The sequence below is a fragment of the Saccopteryx leptura genome, chromosome 1 (assembly GCF_036850995.1).
Source record: "Saccopteryx leptura isolate mSacLep1 chromosome 1, mSacLep1_pri_phased_curated, whole genome shotgun sequence".
NCBI classification, from domain to species: domain Eukaryota; kingdom Metazoa; phylum Chordata; class Mammalia; order Chiroptera; family Emballonuridae; genus Saccopteryx; species Saccopteryx leptura.
In genome coordinates, this window is record NC_089503.1 from 376,882,099 (window position 1) to 376,897,592 (window position 15,494).

A 15,494-nucleotide genomic window follows, 5' to 3' on the forward strand; every position below is an offset into this window, starting at 1 on the left:
AGCTTTGCCATCAAAGAATTCAGGACAGGCCCCTCCCACCAGTGTGACCCTGAGCAAGTTACCTGCATCCTCTGGGGCTTCCATTTCCTCTTCTGTAGAGACGATCTGCCTCCATGACAGTCCCCACCTGCCCACCCACCTGTGCTCTTCTCCCCTGCCCACCCCCAGTCCCAGGGCCTGGGCTCTACCCTGTGCCCCAAAGGAAGAAGAGTCCAAGCCGACAGAAAGAAAGGTCCACAGGCTTTTTAATGGTGTGATGGCTACTTCCCTTCTGAGACCCGATCTAATCATGACAGCGGCTTCCAGGGTGTTGGAGTGGGTGTGGACAGGCTCAGGGTGGGCAGAGGCCATGCAGTGATTGGATGGGGTAGGGGAGGGTGTTACATTCTGTTTGGCATGTAAACATTCTTCAGTGGCTTCCCTGGGGAAGGGGAGGGCAGCTCCCTGCCCCCCATCCCTGCCCACCAGGTCTGGCCCCAGAGCTGAGAAGACTGAACAAGCCAGGCCCCTATGAGGGGCTGGGAAGGGGGAGCCCATGTGCCTAGGGCACAGCCCCTCTCCTGCACCCTCTCGGTGCCCAGTGAGGCTGGGGAGGGAAGGCGTGTTCTGGGGTGAGCAGCCCACATCTGAGCCAGTGACACAGGCTGCCATGATGAGGAAGGGCTGGAGGAGTGGCGTGGTGGTGGTGGGACACTCAGAGAGAGGGGGCTTAGGACCTGCGGGGCTCGGGGGTAGGGATGGGTGCTCAAAGGAGAAGAGGCTGCAGCTGGGGGTGGGGCACTGGGAGATTCGGTTTCCTCTGCCCTGGATCCTTCCTGGGGAGAGAAGCCGAGTCCTCTAGCCTTCTCCCACACTCACCCTGCTCCTCCTCCCCCACCCTTGATGTTCAGTGACACAGAGGCCTGAGGTCAGTTGGGAGCAAGCCCTAGAGAGGTCCGGTTTCTCAAGGACAGACAGGGTTTTGCAGCTCTTCCCAGCTTCAGTGTTGGGTGAAGCTGGGGGTGGGATGGGCCTGGGGCTCTCTCAGGTCACCCCCTTTTCCTCCCAACACCAAACCAGGTGTTGTTGGGTCCTGGGGCAGGGGTGAGGCTGGGGGCCCTACATTCACAGTTCAGTTGGCGGCAAGGAGCAGGCCCAGGACCTGGGCACCAGGGGTCATGCCCTGGTCCCCACCTGGCAGGAGCTGATTGTCATTCCGAGAAGCTCTAGGTGGGATGGAGTGGCCCCTCCCCCACCCCCTCTGCTAGACCCAGAGAGCAGTAGAGGCCTTGGGAGGGTCTCGGGCTGACAGAGAGGGCTGTGCCCAGAGAGGTTTCCTGAGTGTTCTGGGAGCTTCTGCTTCAGCATGGGGTGGACCCCAGAGGCTGGACACCCGGGGGGATCCTCCCCTAGGCTGCTCTGCAGAGAAGCCACCGCCTTGGCATGGAAGTAGCTGCCCAAGCCTGCTGACTCTCCATGAGGGGCTCCAGTTGGCACCACCAGGCTGCTCTCTGGGCCAACTTCCTTGTGGGCATCCTAGCGATGGTGGCTGGGTGCCACCAGACCACTGGGGCGTGATGGGGCCTTCCTTCCTCTTCCCTGGTTATCTTGCCTTGCTCTCCATGACCCAGGAAAGAACAGAAGGGGCAGGCCTGGAGACAGGGGCTGTGGGTGCTGAGGATGGAGGCCTGCAGGGAACCTGTCCCAGATAAGCAAGGTTGGCTGTCCCTTCTGCAACCAGTGTGCTGCTTGGCCCAGACAAGGGCAGTGGAGGCTCATGGTAAGCTGGGATGAGAGCTATGCAGGAGCCAGACCTAGGAGCAGGCCCCGTCTCTATTCATGGAGCAGCAGTCCTCACTCTCTGCACGGACAGTTCAGCTGCATGGTGTGGGGTTAGGACAGGAGGGGACAAGCCAAAGGGTGAGCCAGGGGAGGAGAGGGCTAGGGCTGGACCCATCACACAAGCATACAATCTGGAAGTTAGAAGGGCCTTTCTGCCTTGAGTCCAGGGGCCAGCTGTCTGTCTGTTTCTGCTCTCTCTGCCCATTCGGGGAGATGATGGTCTCAGCCAGGAGTAACAGGGAGGGTGACCTGGCCAGAACTGTGTCCCTGAATCTCCAAAAGCCCAGTGAGAGATGATACTGGCCACTCTCCACTTCCATTGAACCTAGGAGAGAGGAAGTTGGCCGAAACTGCAGCAGGCAAGATTGAGGTTAGATGTCAGTAAGAAATTCCTGATGGCGAGGGGTCCTGAGCACTAGATCCGGGGGGGGGGGGGGCAAGGGACAGGTGAAAACTTCTTTAAAGCCCCTCCCCCAACTTCCCACTGGGAAATACTTGCTCAGGCAGGCAGCCCACACACACTCTATGGTTCCTACTGAGACCCCATCCCCATTTAGGGAGAGGGAGCTTTGCACCCTAGAGGTACAGGGAGCGACCCCCATCACCTGCCCACTGTCTCCCACAGGGGTGTCCAGCATGGAGCTAACTTTGGGGAAAGTCATCTACGCCCCCTCACACCTGAGTAGACCAATGCCCCTAGGTCCCACCTGCCCCACCCCAGTCTAGCGCTGAGAAGAGGTCCTTCCCAGGAGACTGTGGGGTTGACCCTTAGGGGAGGCTGGAGCCTCCACTTCCAGAATTTGAGGCTGTCTTTCTGAAAAGGGGGGGCTTTGGCTGGAAGAGGTTGGGAGGAAGGAAAGGCTCTGTAGGAGCTATAAGCAGAGGTGTGTTGGGGGGTGGAGCATGGAGAGCAGCAGAGGCCTGGTGGGTGAGCGGGTGCCCGGATTAGCGGGCTGAAGAGGGGCTGAGCCTTCCCGGGGCAGAGGTGAAGAGAAGGTAGAGGAGGCGAGCGCTAACCCTGCGGCGCCCCCCACCGGTCGGGTCTGGCCGGCGTGGGGGCGCGGTGGGTGCTGTCGCGCGCGCTGTCGCGGGTGCAGGCGGGAAGCTGGGGCCGCGGGTGGCGCGCGTCAGGCGCGTAAGGCTGTGCTGGGAGCTGTTCCAGTGTGGCCGGCTGAGGGTTGGGGGCTGGAGTGAGGGTGGGGGGCCGCGCAGAGCCGCGCGCGTCATTATCTGGCACCGGCCCGGCCCTCCGCGACACTTGCCCGGCCTTTGGTTGCTGCGCGCTGAGTCTGGAGTTTCCCTCTAGGTCCTTTCTTGGGGCCCCCCGGAGAGGGGGTGCCATCAGGCTCTGCCCGGGCCTGCGAGGCGCCCCGGGGTGGGGGGCCCCCAGACCGGGCCTGGTGAGATGGGGAGGGGCTCTCCTTGCGGGACAGGGACTGGCTGCGGGGGGACGCGCTGGGATTCCGCGCAGTGGAGGCAGGGAGGCCCGGACTGCGCGGCGTGGGCCTAGTGCTGGCTTGGGCTCGCCCTAGACCCTGGCTGCGGCCAGGGGACTGCTTGGTGCGGAGGTCAGCAGCAATGACGGACCCTGGGGGCTTCTGCAGCTGGAGCCTGCGGGAGGAGCAGTCAGAAGGCAAGAGAAAAGAAGAGGAAGGGAAAAGACATTTTCAGAGGCACAATGAGCCCTAGAGGCCTGCATCCTCAGACCTGGTTGAGCCCATGGCAGCGATGGATGAATGGAGGCTCGTGGCTCCATCTTCCCCGGCAGGGCCTCCGGGGGGCTGCACACTCCCAGGCTGCTATGGGAGGAGCTTGCCGCAGGCTTTCTTTGGCGTTCCTATTTAACCTTTCAAATTCTCATGGATTTTACATTCTACTCTATAATATAACCATGCTTATATTAATATGAATAATGTTTTCTCCCAACTATTCTGGGCTTTCTCCTTTGGCTTCAAATGCCTCGTAGCACACACCAGAGGCTGTGTGTGGGCCCCACTGGTCCTCCCCATCAACCTGTCCTAAACCTGGCTTCCCTGGCACCTCTCCAGGCATGCTCACTGCGTCTACTCCTCTGAGCCTGTCTGGGACCCGAGTCAGGAGAGAGGCTTAGCCGGGGAGGTGAGCGGGAGGTAGTCGAGAGTCCTTCCTGAATCTTCAGTAGTCCCTGACCTTGGCCCGGGACAAGCCCACCGGGGGAGGCCTTCTGTGCTCACCCTCGGCCAGCCCTGGGGCCAGAAGGGCTTTCTCACCTGCTGGTGATGGCTGTGTCAGATGCTGGGGCCGTGCCGTGGGGTCTGCCAGGGGGCTGCGGGGCTGAGACAGGCGTGGGCATGCGGGTGCCGATGGGGCGGGGAATCCGGCTCTGGGTGGCAGCGGCCCGCCCGGCCTTCCTGGGCACCGAGGAGGGCTCAGAGGCAGGTGTGTCCTCCTCGGAGCCCGTGCCTGACAGCGTTTCGGAGGCGCGGCGCTGCTCCTCGCTGGAGGACGACGAGGCCCCGGAGGCCAGGCGCAGTAGCAGGCGGCCCTGCCGCTTCGCCATCAGCAGCCGTGCCAGGTCCTGCTGCGGTCTCGCCCTCTTGCCCCACCGCTCTTTGGCCGACAGCGAACCTGAGGGCTCTGAGCCCGTGTCCTCCTCAGACAGCAGGACAGGTATACGGCTCCTAGAGCGAGGGCCTGGCATGGCACGGCGGCTGGGGGAGATGGTGGCCCGTTTTTCGGGGCCTGGTTCCAGCAGGGATGCCGGGGCCGGCCCCTCGGCAAGGGATGGGCCATTGGGCAGTGAGTCCGTGGCCGCCTCCAAGGGGGTCTCCTCCGGAGGGCCAGAGGGGACACAACTCTCCAGCCCTAACTGGGCAATACCATTCTCCAGGGGCACAGAAGTTCCTTCCTCGGCAGCCCTGCCATCAGAGGGCACCCCCAGGCCCAGCTCACCCCCAGAGCTGAGCTCCTCAGGACGTGAGGCTTGTCCACCGGAAGACATGACGTTGAGGTGGGTTTTCTCCGCAATGTGCACAAAGGTCCTCTCGACTTTGGTGAAGGGTGAGGAGGTGACTGCCACTGCCCCTGCCCCTGCGGCCCCTGGCCCGGCCCCCGGCCCTGTCCCGGGCCCAGGGGGCTTGGGCTCAGACTTGAGGATGGAGGACAGGGTGCCTGGCTCAGACACGTCCAGCTGGCTGCCCGTGGGCTGCGGCCGCTCGTGTTGAGGAGTGAGGGCAGCCAGAGTGCCCAGGTCAGGCTCAGGGGCCAGCTCGGCAGTGACGGGCGACTTCTTCATGTCGCCGGGGGAGACGAGCACCAGCGTTTTGGAGCCCTCCTCAGGCTCCAGGTCCCCGTCGGCCATGGAGGCCCGGCCCCTGGACTCCTTCTGATCGTCAGCCAGCAGCGTGGACGGGGCGCCCTCTTGGCTCCGGTCCGTGCTCCTCTCGCTGCCGTCACTGCTGGAGCCACTGCGGGGCCCCAGCGCCTCCCCCAGGGCTACTGCCTCCTCCTCCGCCTCCTCCTCCTCGTCCTCTTCCTCTTCCTCCTCCTCCTCCTCCTCTTCCTCCTCCTCCTCCTCCTCTTCCTCTTCCTCCTCCTCCTCTTCGTCTTCTTCCTCGTCCTCCTCCTCTTCCTCATTCCCATTCGCCTGAGGCTGAGCCGGAGTCAGTGGGACGTGGGGGGTGGCGAGCAGCATGTGCGAGAAGCCCACCCTCCGGACCCTGTTGAGCAACCGAGCCCGTTCGCGGTAATTGGAGAGATCTTTCTGGAAGTCCTGGTAGGGCAGGCTCAGAGGCACAGCTCGTGGAAGACCGTTCACCTCAAACGGGGACGCCATGGAGAACACCTGCAAAGGGCACACACAGGGACCCACTGAGGTCACGCACCCTCCCGGGCCCAAGGGGACCACCTCCAAGGGCGTGCACCCACAGGTCAGGAGGCCCACGTGCCCGGTGTGTCCGCAGAGTGTGAGCTCCATAAACATAGGCACCGGGTCTGTTTTATTCACGGCTCTACCCCCAGGGCCTAGGATGGTGCTCAATAAACCTCCGGTGAATGATTGTGTCCACGCTCCAAGTCCCCTGAGGTCCCAGGCCCTGATCCTGGTGGTTTTTCTGTTTCTCCGTCTCCCATTCCCACCACTCCTCTCCTTGCCACATGCTTCCTGAGACCCAGAGCCCCGCTAGTTCTATCAATAGAATAAAATGACCATTGCAAGGCAGATCAACCCTCCCTTAAACAGAGCAGGAAACAGGGCCAGCAAGGGGCCCTCCCTGGCTCCCCACAGGGCAGAGTTCCAAGGTCACCGGAACCTGTGTGGGACAAGGCAAAGTTCAGGCTGTTCTCTCTCCACCAAGTGTAGGCGGGGCCTCTGCAAGTCCCCAGACCCTTCCCTCCTGCCCCTTCCTGGCCCATCAGCCAGGAAGTTGCTAGGACCTCCACATGTGTTTCGGTTCACACTTCCTTTAGGAATTCCCAGCCAATCTGGGAAGGGCGGTTCCTTTTCACCCGATTAACTGTTCCCCTTTGAAGCTCGCTACAGAGTCCTTGGCCATTTGATGGCCCATTCTTGGTTTCCTAACACCCCTGCCCGTCTCCCCTCGGCCTCCTTCCCTCTAGACTGCACAGGCCTGACCACCTTCCCAGGCCCTCGGCGGCTGCATCTCCTCCAGCTCCGCCCTGCCAGCGCACACACATCCCGGGCACCCTCCACGTGCTGGGCCCGGTCCAGCTGACGGGGCTGTGTTCCTGGACTGATGGTGCTAACAGTGTCTGGCACTTTGTTAGCCTTTTTGGACATCCTGGGCCTCCATCTTCCTAAACACAGCCCAGCCAGACCAGGGGCCCCAGAGATATCCTGACACCTCCAACATCTTCAGATGCCATCCAGACTCTCAGGGAGTCCCGCCAAGTACCCTCTCAGACATCTGTGTCCGCTGCCCCACCTCATGGGCACAGCCCTGTCTTGCCTGGTGGTTCCCCAGCCACTGGCCTGTTTTCTCCGTCCCACACTGCCCATCCACCCACCCATCCATCCATCCACCCATCCTCCATCCGTCCATCAGCCCCTCCCTTAGCTGCCTGAGGGATCTTCCTGAAACAAATCAAATCCCATCTTTCTCTGCTTCAAGCCTACAGAAACCTCCACTGGCCCCCACGGTCCACAGGAGACACACCAGAAACCCCACCCCTGCACCTCATGGTCTGGTTCTACCTTCTGCTCCAACTTCACTTCTGGCAGCACCCTCCGACCCCCCTCCCCACACCCAGCCACTCAGATGCCACCAGTAGTCCCCTAAATGCATCCTGCACCTCATACTTTGGGGTATTCTCCTAAGCAGTTTCCTCTGCTCTGGGGGTCCTTCTCATCCCCTCTATTCACATGAAAAATTCACCTTTTTCCAGGACCCAGCTCAAACAGTTCTTCCAAAAAGACTTCCTGTCCACCCACCAAGCAGACTCCATCCTTCCTTTGTACTGGTTTGCCCCTACCCTTCCATTAGAAGAAGGTGGCTTCCACTCTTGGCACTGAGGCACCCTCTAGTTCACATGCAGGTGTTTACATGCTTCTCTCTGTTCATAAACACTAAGCCCCTTGAGGATTTCTTCATTTATTCATTTACTCATTCATTCAAGAAGTCCTGAATCTGTGACTCCATGGAGTGTGCACTCTCCATACCAGGAAATGAAGAGGAGAGAATGTGTACTCCACAAAGGCTATGATCATAAAGGAGGTCATATAAGCAACAGGTCTGCCATGTAGCAGTTTCTCGATAAATGTTAGCTCCCTCTCATCCCCCTCCTACTCTGATTTGGAGATCATTCCCTCTGTCCCCCATAGGATACTACCCCCATAGGATCTATGGGGGATCGGGGGGAGGGGCAAGGAGGAGGTCTGCTAGCGGTCTCTGTGCAGATAGCCCGAAGGCTGGTGGAAGGGAGAGGGAGGGATCCCTAAGACCCAGGACCTGTCCGAGGCTACCTGTGACCTCTCCCATCCCCAACTGCCACACTCTTCCTCACAATCAGACCACTGGGTGAGGACATGTTGGACGGGGTTGGTGGTGAAGACTGGTGCCAGACAGGGTACCACCAGACCCCACCAGACAGGACCCCAGCATGTCCTGTTTGAGCCAGACAAGGAACCTCCTTAGAGCACTGTCCCCTTCATATCCGGGCTGGAAGTCCCCAGCAATGTTCTTTATCTGCACCATTCTCATTCTTCATTTATTCATTAATTCATTTAGCAAACATTAAGCACCGTTTCTGTGCCAGGCCTTGTGCTGGGGCCCTTTGCCATGTTTAGTTACCAATATCAAGGCTAGCGAAGATGACTGAGCAGAGGTGGAAGGGGTGTGGTGAACTCCTGGACTTGTGGGGACCATGGGGCAGGGACACTGAGAGCCAGGGACAGGCAGAGCGATACTGAGCACTCATCATGTCTCCCTCCTGTCCAGCTCAGAGCTCACCCACCCAGCACCAGACACATCCACCTGGCAGGGGTAACTTTCAGCCCCACATGGATCCTCTCTCAGAACTTCTGCCTGTTCTTCCTGCTCCATCTCTGACACTTAGGGCATCCCTGGAAGAACCACCTTTCCCCCGGCCAGGTCCGGGATGTCTCTGAAGAAGCCCCATCCATAGGATGCCTCTCACAGTGCCCACATTAGATGATCCCAGCTGGAACCCTCTCTCCTCCATCTCAAAGCTCTCCCCTTCGATTACCTGGGAGCGAAGAGGGAGGAGAACTGAAAACCAGGCATCGGTGATATCAGACTGGAAAACTGAGGCCTGGAAAGAGGCACAGACACGCCCAAGTCATCAACCAGCGTGGCTTCCCACCCTCCAAGGCAGAGAAACTGGGGCCCTCTGCCCTTTAGCAGAAAGGGCTATAAACCTCACAGTGGAGAGAGCTTTGTCCTAAGGATCATTGCCAAGGCCACCTGCACCTGAGCATGCTGGGTTTTCTGTTTCAAAATCCCTTGCCTAGTAAAAAAAAAAAAAATCCCTCTGCTCCTCCACATCTGGTTTCCTGGGAGGTCCTCCCTCCCTGTCCCCTGGTGTCTCCTGGATGCCTGGGCCTAGTGAGTATCCATCCATTCCTCCATGCAATCCAGTGCTCATTCACTCAGCCAGCAATCAGCAGATAGCCTATATGCTTGGCCCTGGAGGCTGAGGACACTGTGGGAGGGGACAGCAACGACCCTTCCCCCATTCTAGCTCAGAGGGAAGCAGGAGTGCTGGGTGCCAGCAGGGAATGTACGGGTCTGGGGAGCTCACACCTCCTCTCCCTTCCCAGGGCAATGACCTTTTATGATTCCAATGTGCTTACTGGGGTCCTCCCGCCTGGTTTGGCACAGCATTGTCTGTGGGTGCTTCTTGAAAATACAGAGTCTGTAGATATGAAACAAGGCCAAGAAATCTATCTGTTCAAAGCTTCCTGGTGATTCTACTGGAGTTTGGCAAAAGGTAAATGTCATAGGGTGAATTGTGGTAGAAGGGGAGGCAGGCCGTTGGAGCTGAGACACGCAGAGCAGAGCGAATGAAAGTCCTAGCCTTCTCCGTGACCCCACTGACCCCAGGTGGGCTCACCACCTTCAGAGTCCAACCCCAGTCCACGTTTTCTCCAGCCAGCAGGAAAAGTGCAGAGAGGTGGGAGGACCAGCCTCTGATCTTCCTCTGCTACCAACCCAACTGGGCTCCCCTCTGCCTTGACTTTTCTGACACCAACCCCAGGGACAGGTTATTCCACATTGGCCATCCCCACACAGAGTGCATAGAGCAGCTCTCCTGCCTGGACCCTGGCCCAGCCCAGACACTGCCCACTGCCCATTGGCACATGGGTCCCAAGGTCGGAGAAGGGGGGTTGCTGAGTTACAAAAGCAGAGGATGAACCCTGATGCCACCCTTCCCCCACTGGGTGGGTGTGGGGAGCGCTCTGTGCCGCTCACAGCAGTGCCCCCCACTCCTCTTTCCTCAACAGCCACCAAGTGCACACCTCCTGCGCCCCCCTTCCCCAGGGGGAGCCCCCTCACCACAACTGTGCAGCCTGAAAATTGGAGACGAGAGGTCACCAGTCCAGGTCTTCACTCTCAAAACACATCTGCCGAACCAGGACCCCTCTGGCTGTTCTTCCACCCACACCCAGGAGTGCCACCCGCTCCAGACTCAGGGCCGGGGACAGTCCTCTGGGAGGAAGGGGAAAGATGGCCGAGGGCTGCCTACCCTACGTCTCTACAGATCTTCACCTCCTTTATCTCCCGGTGTTTGTCCCCAGCCCAGCCCTGCCTCCCGCCGGGCAAGGCGCTGACAGCCTGGGGCGCTCTGCAGGGCTCTGAAGGGCCAGGGCTGTAGCTTGCCCTTGTTCTGCCCCTACACTTGCTTCAGGCTCCAAGGAGAAAAGTGTCTCTACTTTTGGCTCTGTGGCAGCAGACCTGCAGGGGAGGAGCGGGTGGGAATCAGAGAGGAGAGGGAGAGGGAGAGCTCCCCCCCACTCTCTCTTCCTGCCTTCTTAGAAATCTGTGCAAGCCTCTCCTCCATGTCCCCACCCTCTCTCATCCGTCTGGTCCTCCTTCAGCCCACAGGCTATCCTTGCACTGCCACCATCTCACTGATCTGCCTCAACAGACCCTTCTCCCCAGGCCAGGGCGACCTCAGAGCCCCCATCAGAGCAGAGGGGCCGCGGAGGCTCCTGCAACCACCTCACGGAGCTCACTGGCACCCTGGCTTCCCGCCCACTGACTCAACAATCTGATTCATATAGAAACTAGCAGTGGGCCCACCCCGACTCCTTCTCCTGGCTTTGGCAAGTCTGCCAGCCAGAAGTTTGGAGTGGGCCCCAGAGACCCGAGATCCAGCCTCAAGGCCCTCCTCCAGATGAAAGGAGACGGCCAGCAGAGAGAGAAGTGCTCAACTCACCGAGGCTGAAACCTCCTGGGGACCCTATCAGCCCAGGGGGGCGAGGGGTGGGCAGTAGTGAGGCTGGATCCACCAATCTGGAATTTGCCCCCACCCCATCCCTGAGTCTGAAAAAGACTAGACCCTCCCCTCTGCCCAGCCCAGCGACCCTGCGACTCCAGAGCCGGATCTGCGTGAGGGGCGGGTGAAGAGGGGTTGGGGGAAAGAAAGCAGGCGAGGCCAGGTTCCTGGAAGGCTTTTTTAATCAGGATTTGGTAGTACACAAGCTCTCCGGATTGTCTGCATGAACATACAGGGACTTAAAAAGGCACAAGATCCCTCGCACGGCGACACGTAACGGCAGGGCTCCCCCACCCCCGCCCGTGTGTGGCCGTGTGCGCGTGGGTGCGTGTCCGTGTCCCACCCCCGTGGGGGCGCCGCGCGTGTGCGTGTCGGTTTCAAGTGTTGGATTTGTACAGTACTCGCAGTCTAGGGGCGGGGGCTCAGTGCATGCTTTTCCACCTGGGCCCGGGGGCCCCCGACGCCGCTATGTACACCGAAGACGCACCCCGGAGAGAGAGCGGGGAAAAGCGTCCCATCTTCGTGTGTGTGGTTTTGAGTTTTTTGTGCATGCTTACGCTGGCCGGGGTTGGGGAGTAGTGCAAGCTTAATATACAGTATTATTGCAGTACAAAAGGGGGTCATGACGGGAGGGGGTGGCTCAGGAATAAACCGGCTGGGATCCCGGAGGGTCTTGGCAACCCCCTTCCCATCCCTCGCTCCCCTCTTCACCTCGACGAGGAAGCGTTTCCTGACTCTGGGAGGGGGGTCCTCGGAGGGAAGGGGCTCGGCGGGGCCCGGGGCTGAGTTCTCCCCATCCCACCAGCCCCACCTTTCGGGGGGCAAGGGCCAGCTCTTCTCTGCTCAATACTGTCAGTCCTAAGAGCCCCGGGCCCTGCCTCCTCCCCCACAGAAGCCCCTCCAAGTGAGGGAAGGGATCGACGGAGCAAGTGCAAAGGAAGCAGATGTTGGTCCCTGAGTTTTATTTTCGGGGTTGGGGAGGAAAAAGAGCCGGAAGTGGGGACGAGTTTGGGGTCCCCCCAGGGCCCTCAGTGGAGTGAGGTGGGGCAGGAGACACGAACGCTGGGGCGTGGGCAAAACGGGGTGTTGGGTGGCTCGGAGAGACCTAGGCTCAAAGCTTGGCTCCCCCTCAACTCTGGGCTCTTTGGCATCCAATTGCAAGGCCAATTATTTGGGGGGTGAGGGACAGTCGTGTGGGCGGTGAGGTAACGGGAATCAGGGGTTGGGGCTCTTCAAGCCCGGAGAGCGGGCCAGCTCCCCTTCCCAGCCCCTCGTCTGCACCCCCGACCTGGAAGCACTGGGGGACCGGCCCCCCTCCAGTCCCCGCCCCGCCCCGGGGCCAGAGACCCAGCGGCCGCGAGCCGGTGGAGGGGAAAGCAAACATGGGCTGAGGCGACGTCGGGGCGCAGGGGTGCTAACCCAAGTGGGGGATTTAGCAGCAGGCAGCTCGGCGGGTGGGGGGCAAAGGGCAGGGGCTGAAGTCCCCTGGGGTCCCGCATGGCAGCTCGCGCCAGGGAGGGACGCTCTGGGGACGGGTGGGGTGGGGGGTGGGGCAGGGCTCGGAAGAGGCTGGGCAGTCCCCTCCTCACGCCGCTAGCAGCTAGTTGAAAAGACGGAACGTACATTCGTGGTGCGAAGGCGGCGCGGACAGGAGTGTGACACGGGCCGGTCCCGGGGACGGGGACAAAGTGGAAAGTGATGGTTGGAGTCCCGTTACATTTAGAAACCTGCGAGAGGTGCCTGGAAACGTGGCCCTTGTGCCCTCCCTGGCGGGGGGCTGTTCATTTGCTGTCCCGAGAGTGGACGTAGTGTGCACACACAGGGGTGGGGGGCACACGCGCACTCGTGTGTGTGTGTGTGTGTGTGTGTGTGTGTGTGTGTGTGTGTGTGGCAAAGCGAACCCCCCTCCCCTGTACTCTCCCCATCCTGTGCAGGCAGAAAAGAGCTCTGTGGGAGAAATGACAGCGGAACCAAGTGGACCGAGAGGCCTAGGAAGATTCCCACTCCTCCAATGCCCTCACTGCTGCTCAGCTCTCTACTTAGGAGACGGGACCACTCAGGCTCAGGGCCCCCTGGGCTGGGAAGCGCATTGGGTGTGTGGGGATCCTTTAGGGACATTTGAGGGATGTAGTTCTCAGGCTGCGAGCCTCTCCCTTAGGGAGAAGGACGCTGTGTAAGTGTCAGAGGCTGACCTGCCGGTCTTAGGGGTACCTCTGCTCCTGCGGGAATAATGTGAACTTGGGGGAGAGTGGTTTGCCGCAGTCCTTGTTCACAAGGTCTGCCCAGGGGGGTGGGTTGGTTCCTGCGCTCTGGGTTGAGAGCTCAGTGGAGTTTGGAGTAGGGAGGGGTGGTGTTCAGGCTCTCCTTAGGGGGTCTATGCACCCATCTTCAGGCACAAATCAGCCCAAGGACAGCAGCGGGTACAACATTCTCTGTGCCCCCAGCCAGGGTCACCCACACCCTCCCTAAACACGATCCCTTCCCCTGGCCACCCAGTGTAGACACACTGACACAGCTCCTCCGCTCACCCCACTAACCCAGGCTGCCTTTCCCCACTGTCTGGGCAGAAAGCACCCCCCTGCCCCCAGAACAAGGGACCTAGGCAGGACAGAGGTGAGAAATAGTCAAGGCTCCGGGACCCTCCACAGAAAGGACCCCTGGCTTTTCCTGGGACTGGAGAGGCCTGTCTCCTTGGCTGGGGAAGATGCCATCTGTCATCCCCCACCTGGGCAGGTTTAGGCCCATTTCCCCCAAACTGGAAACGCAAAGGGATTGCTGAGTTTGGGATGCTAGTGGTTGAGAGAGTGCTTAGTGGTTATTGCTGTGACCCAAGCTGCCTTGAGTGTGTGGGGTTATCTATTTGTTATGGAGAATTTAACAGAGCCTTTTTCACTGACTCAGGGTTCTGTGCCACAGAGAAATTACTGGTCCTATGAGGAGGGCCCCACTCACCACAGACAAGCCCACTGGCCCACACACACATTCAGGCACACACAACGCACAACGGACACTACACCTCACACATCACCCCTGGCTTTGAGCTGTCTCTTCTAAGAAGCCCTCCTGGGTTGAGGAAGAATACTGTCCCCCTTCGAGAGCTGAAGTCTTGGACAGAAGACGGGTGGACAGTGCTCAGGTTCACAGCGGTGACGAACAGTTCAGGGTCTCTGCCTGCACACCGGTTTTGTCTGGCTCACACAATGCTTTTTCTTTTACAAGTTGGTTTTTTTAAAAATTAGGTGCCAATAGTTAAAAAATTGGGAGATTTCACGTAAAAAATTGGAGATTTCAGCTACATCAGCTGAACAGAGGATGCTGTGGTGAGGAGGTCTCGTTTACTGCAATCCCCCGATCTGCCCACATCCTGACACTGCTTGGCTCCTCCTGACCAGTGAGTTGGTGACACTCAGCTCAAATTCCCATGGTCACTGCTGGACACCTTCAGCACCTGCCCTGTCTGTGAGCCCGCCCCTGAGGACCCTGCCAGGACCACTGAGGTCAGGGTTCTGAGCATCTGCTTCTTCACTACACTCTTCCCCGGCCACCCAATGCCCAGAGCTGCCGTGGGAGGCTTGGGTGGTGTGGGGTCGGGAGTGTGGGGTCTCTAAAGGGACAGGCTCTGCCATTTCAACCAACCCCAGTACTCGGGAGTGACCCCCACTGGAGTGACCTAACGTGGGCGGTGGAGAAGGAAGGCGAGTCTGGCTCACAGACAACTCCCTTCTCACTAGTGGGGCGAGGAGGGGCCACCCAGGAAGGGCCCTAAAGAGACCAGTACGCAGACTGAAATACTTAAAAGTTCCTATCACACAAGACCTTGGTTATTTGGCATTGGCAAGTTGTTTTTTTAAAAATGTCTTTTGTACATTATTCTAATCAGTCTATTAAATGCTGATAAATATTGGGATCTACCTCATAGCTATTATTATGAGGATTAGATGAATTCATTTTGTAAAGTGCTTGGACCACCGCCTGGCACAGAGTAAGTGCTTGGTGTCAGTGACTCTTAAATAAAATAAAAAATAAAGCATTGGAAGCCACTCCTGTATGCTGGGTGTGGCTATAAAGTACAAAAAACATCATTTTTAAAGTACAACAAAGAGTGCTGCCTCTTTTCAACGCTGACCTTGGGGAGGCTGTGCACTTTCCCAAAGCAGGACACCATTTCTCCTCTTTGGGAAAAGCTTCAGAAAAAAGAGAGCGAGCCTGACCTGTGGTGGCGCAGTGGATAAAGCGTCGACCTGGAAATGCTGAGGTCGCCAGTTCGAAACCCTGGGCTTGCCTGGTCAAGACACATATGGGAGTTGATGCTTCCAGCTCCTCCCCCCTTCTCTCTCTCTGTCTCTCTCTCCTCTCTCTCCCTCTCTGTCTCTCTCTTCTCTAAAAATGAATAAATAAAATTAAAAAAAAAAAAGAGAGCGACAACATCGCAGCCTCACACCTTGCCTGCTGGGCTGGGACCTAGAGACAGGCCACTCAACTCCAAACCAGGCAGGGCTCTGCCAAGCTTTACGTGAACTTGATCCAACACATGCGGCTTCAAAGCTACCCTCCCAAATAACAGTTTACCAAAATCGCCTCCAGTTAGCTCAGAGCATTATGGCTTACAAGACACTCTCTCCTGATCACAGAGGGCATGCAAAGGAGTGTGTCTCAAAGGACAAAATGTTTTGAATCATAATCTTACTATAAAGAACACACCCCCTCCCACAGGTGTG

At 58.8% G+C, this 15,494-nt stretch overlaps 1 protein-coding gene across 1 annotated transcript in view; it reads right to left on the reverse strand.

The window, feature by feature from the left end:
• Positions 1 to 228: 228 nt before the first annotated feature.
• The window catches only part of TTBK1 (tau tubulin kinase 1), a 41,973-nt gene continuing 26,707 nt past the window's right edge, over positions 229 to 15,494 (reverse strand). The window contains exons 14-15 of the mRNA XM_066359367.1: positions 4,071 to 5,644; positions 229 to 3,432 (exon numbers count right to left, since the gene is read on the reverse strand). Of these exons, the coding sequence (XP_066215464.1) occupies positions 3,048 to 3,432; positions 4,071 to 5,644 (1,959 nt within the window). The 3' untranslated portion in view covers positions 229 to 3,047. The remainder of the gene's footprint in view (positions 3,433 to 4,070; positions 5,645 to 15,494) is intronic.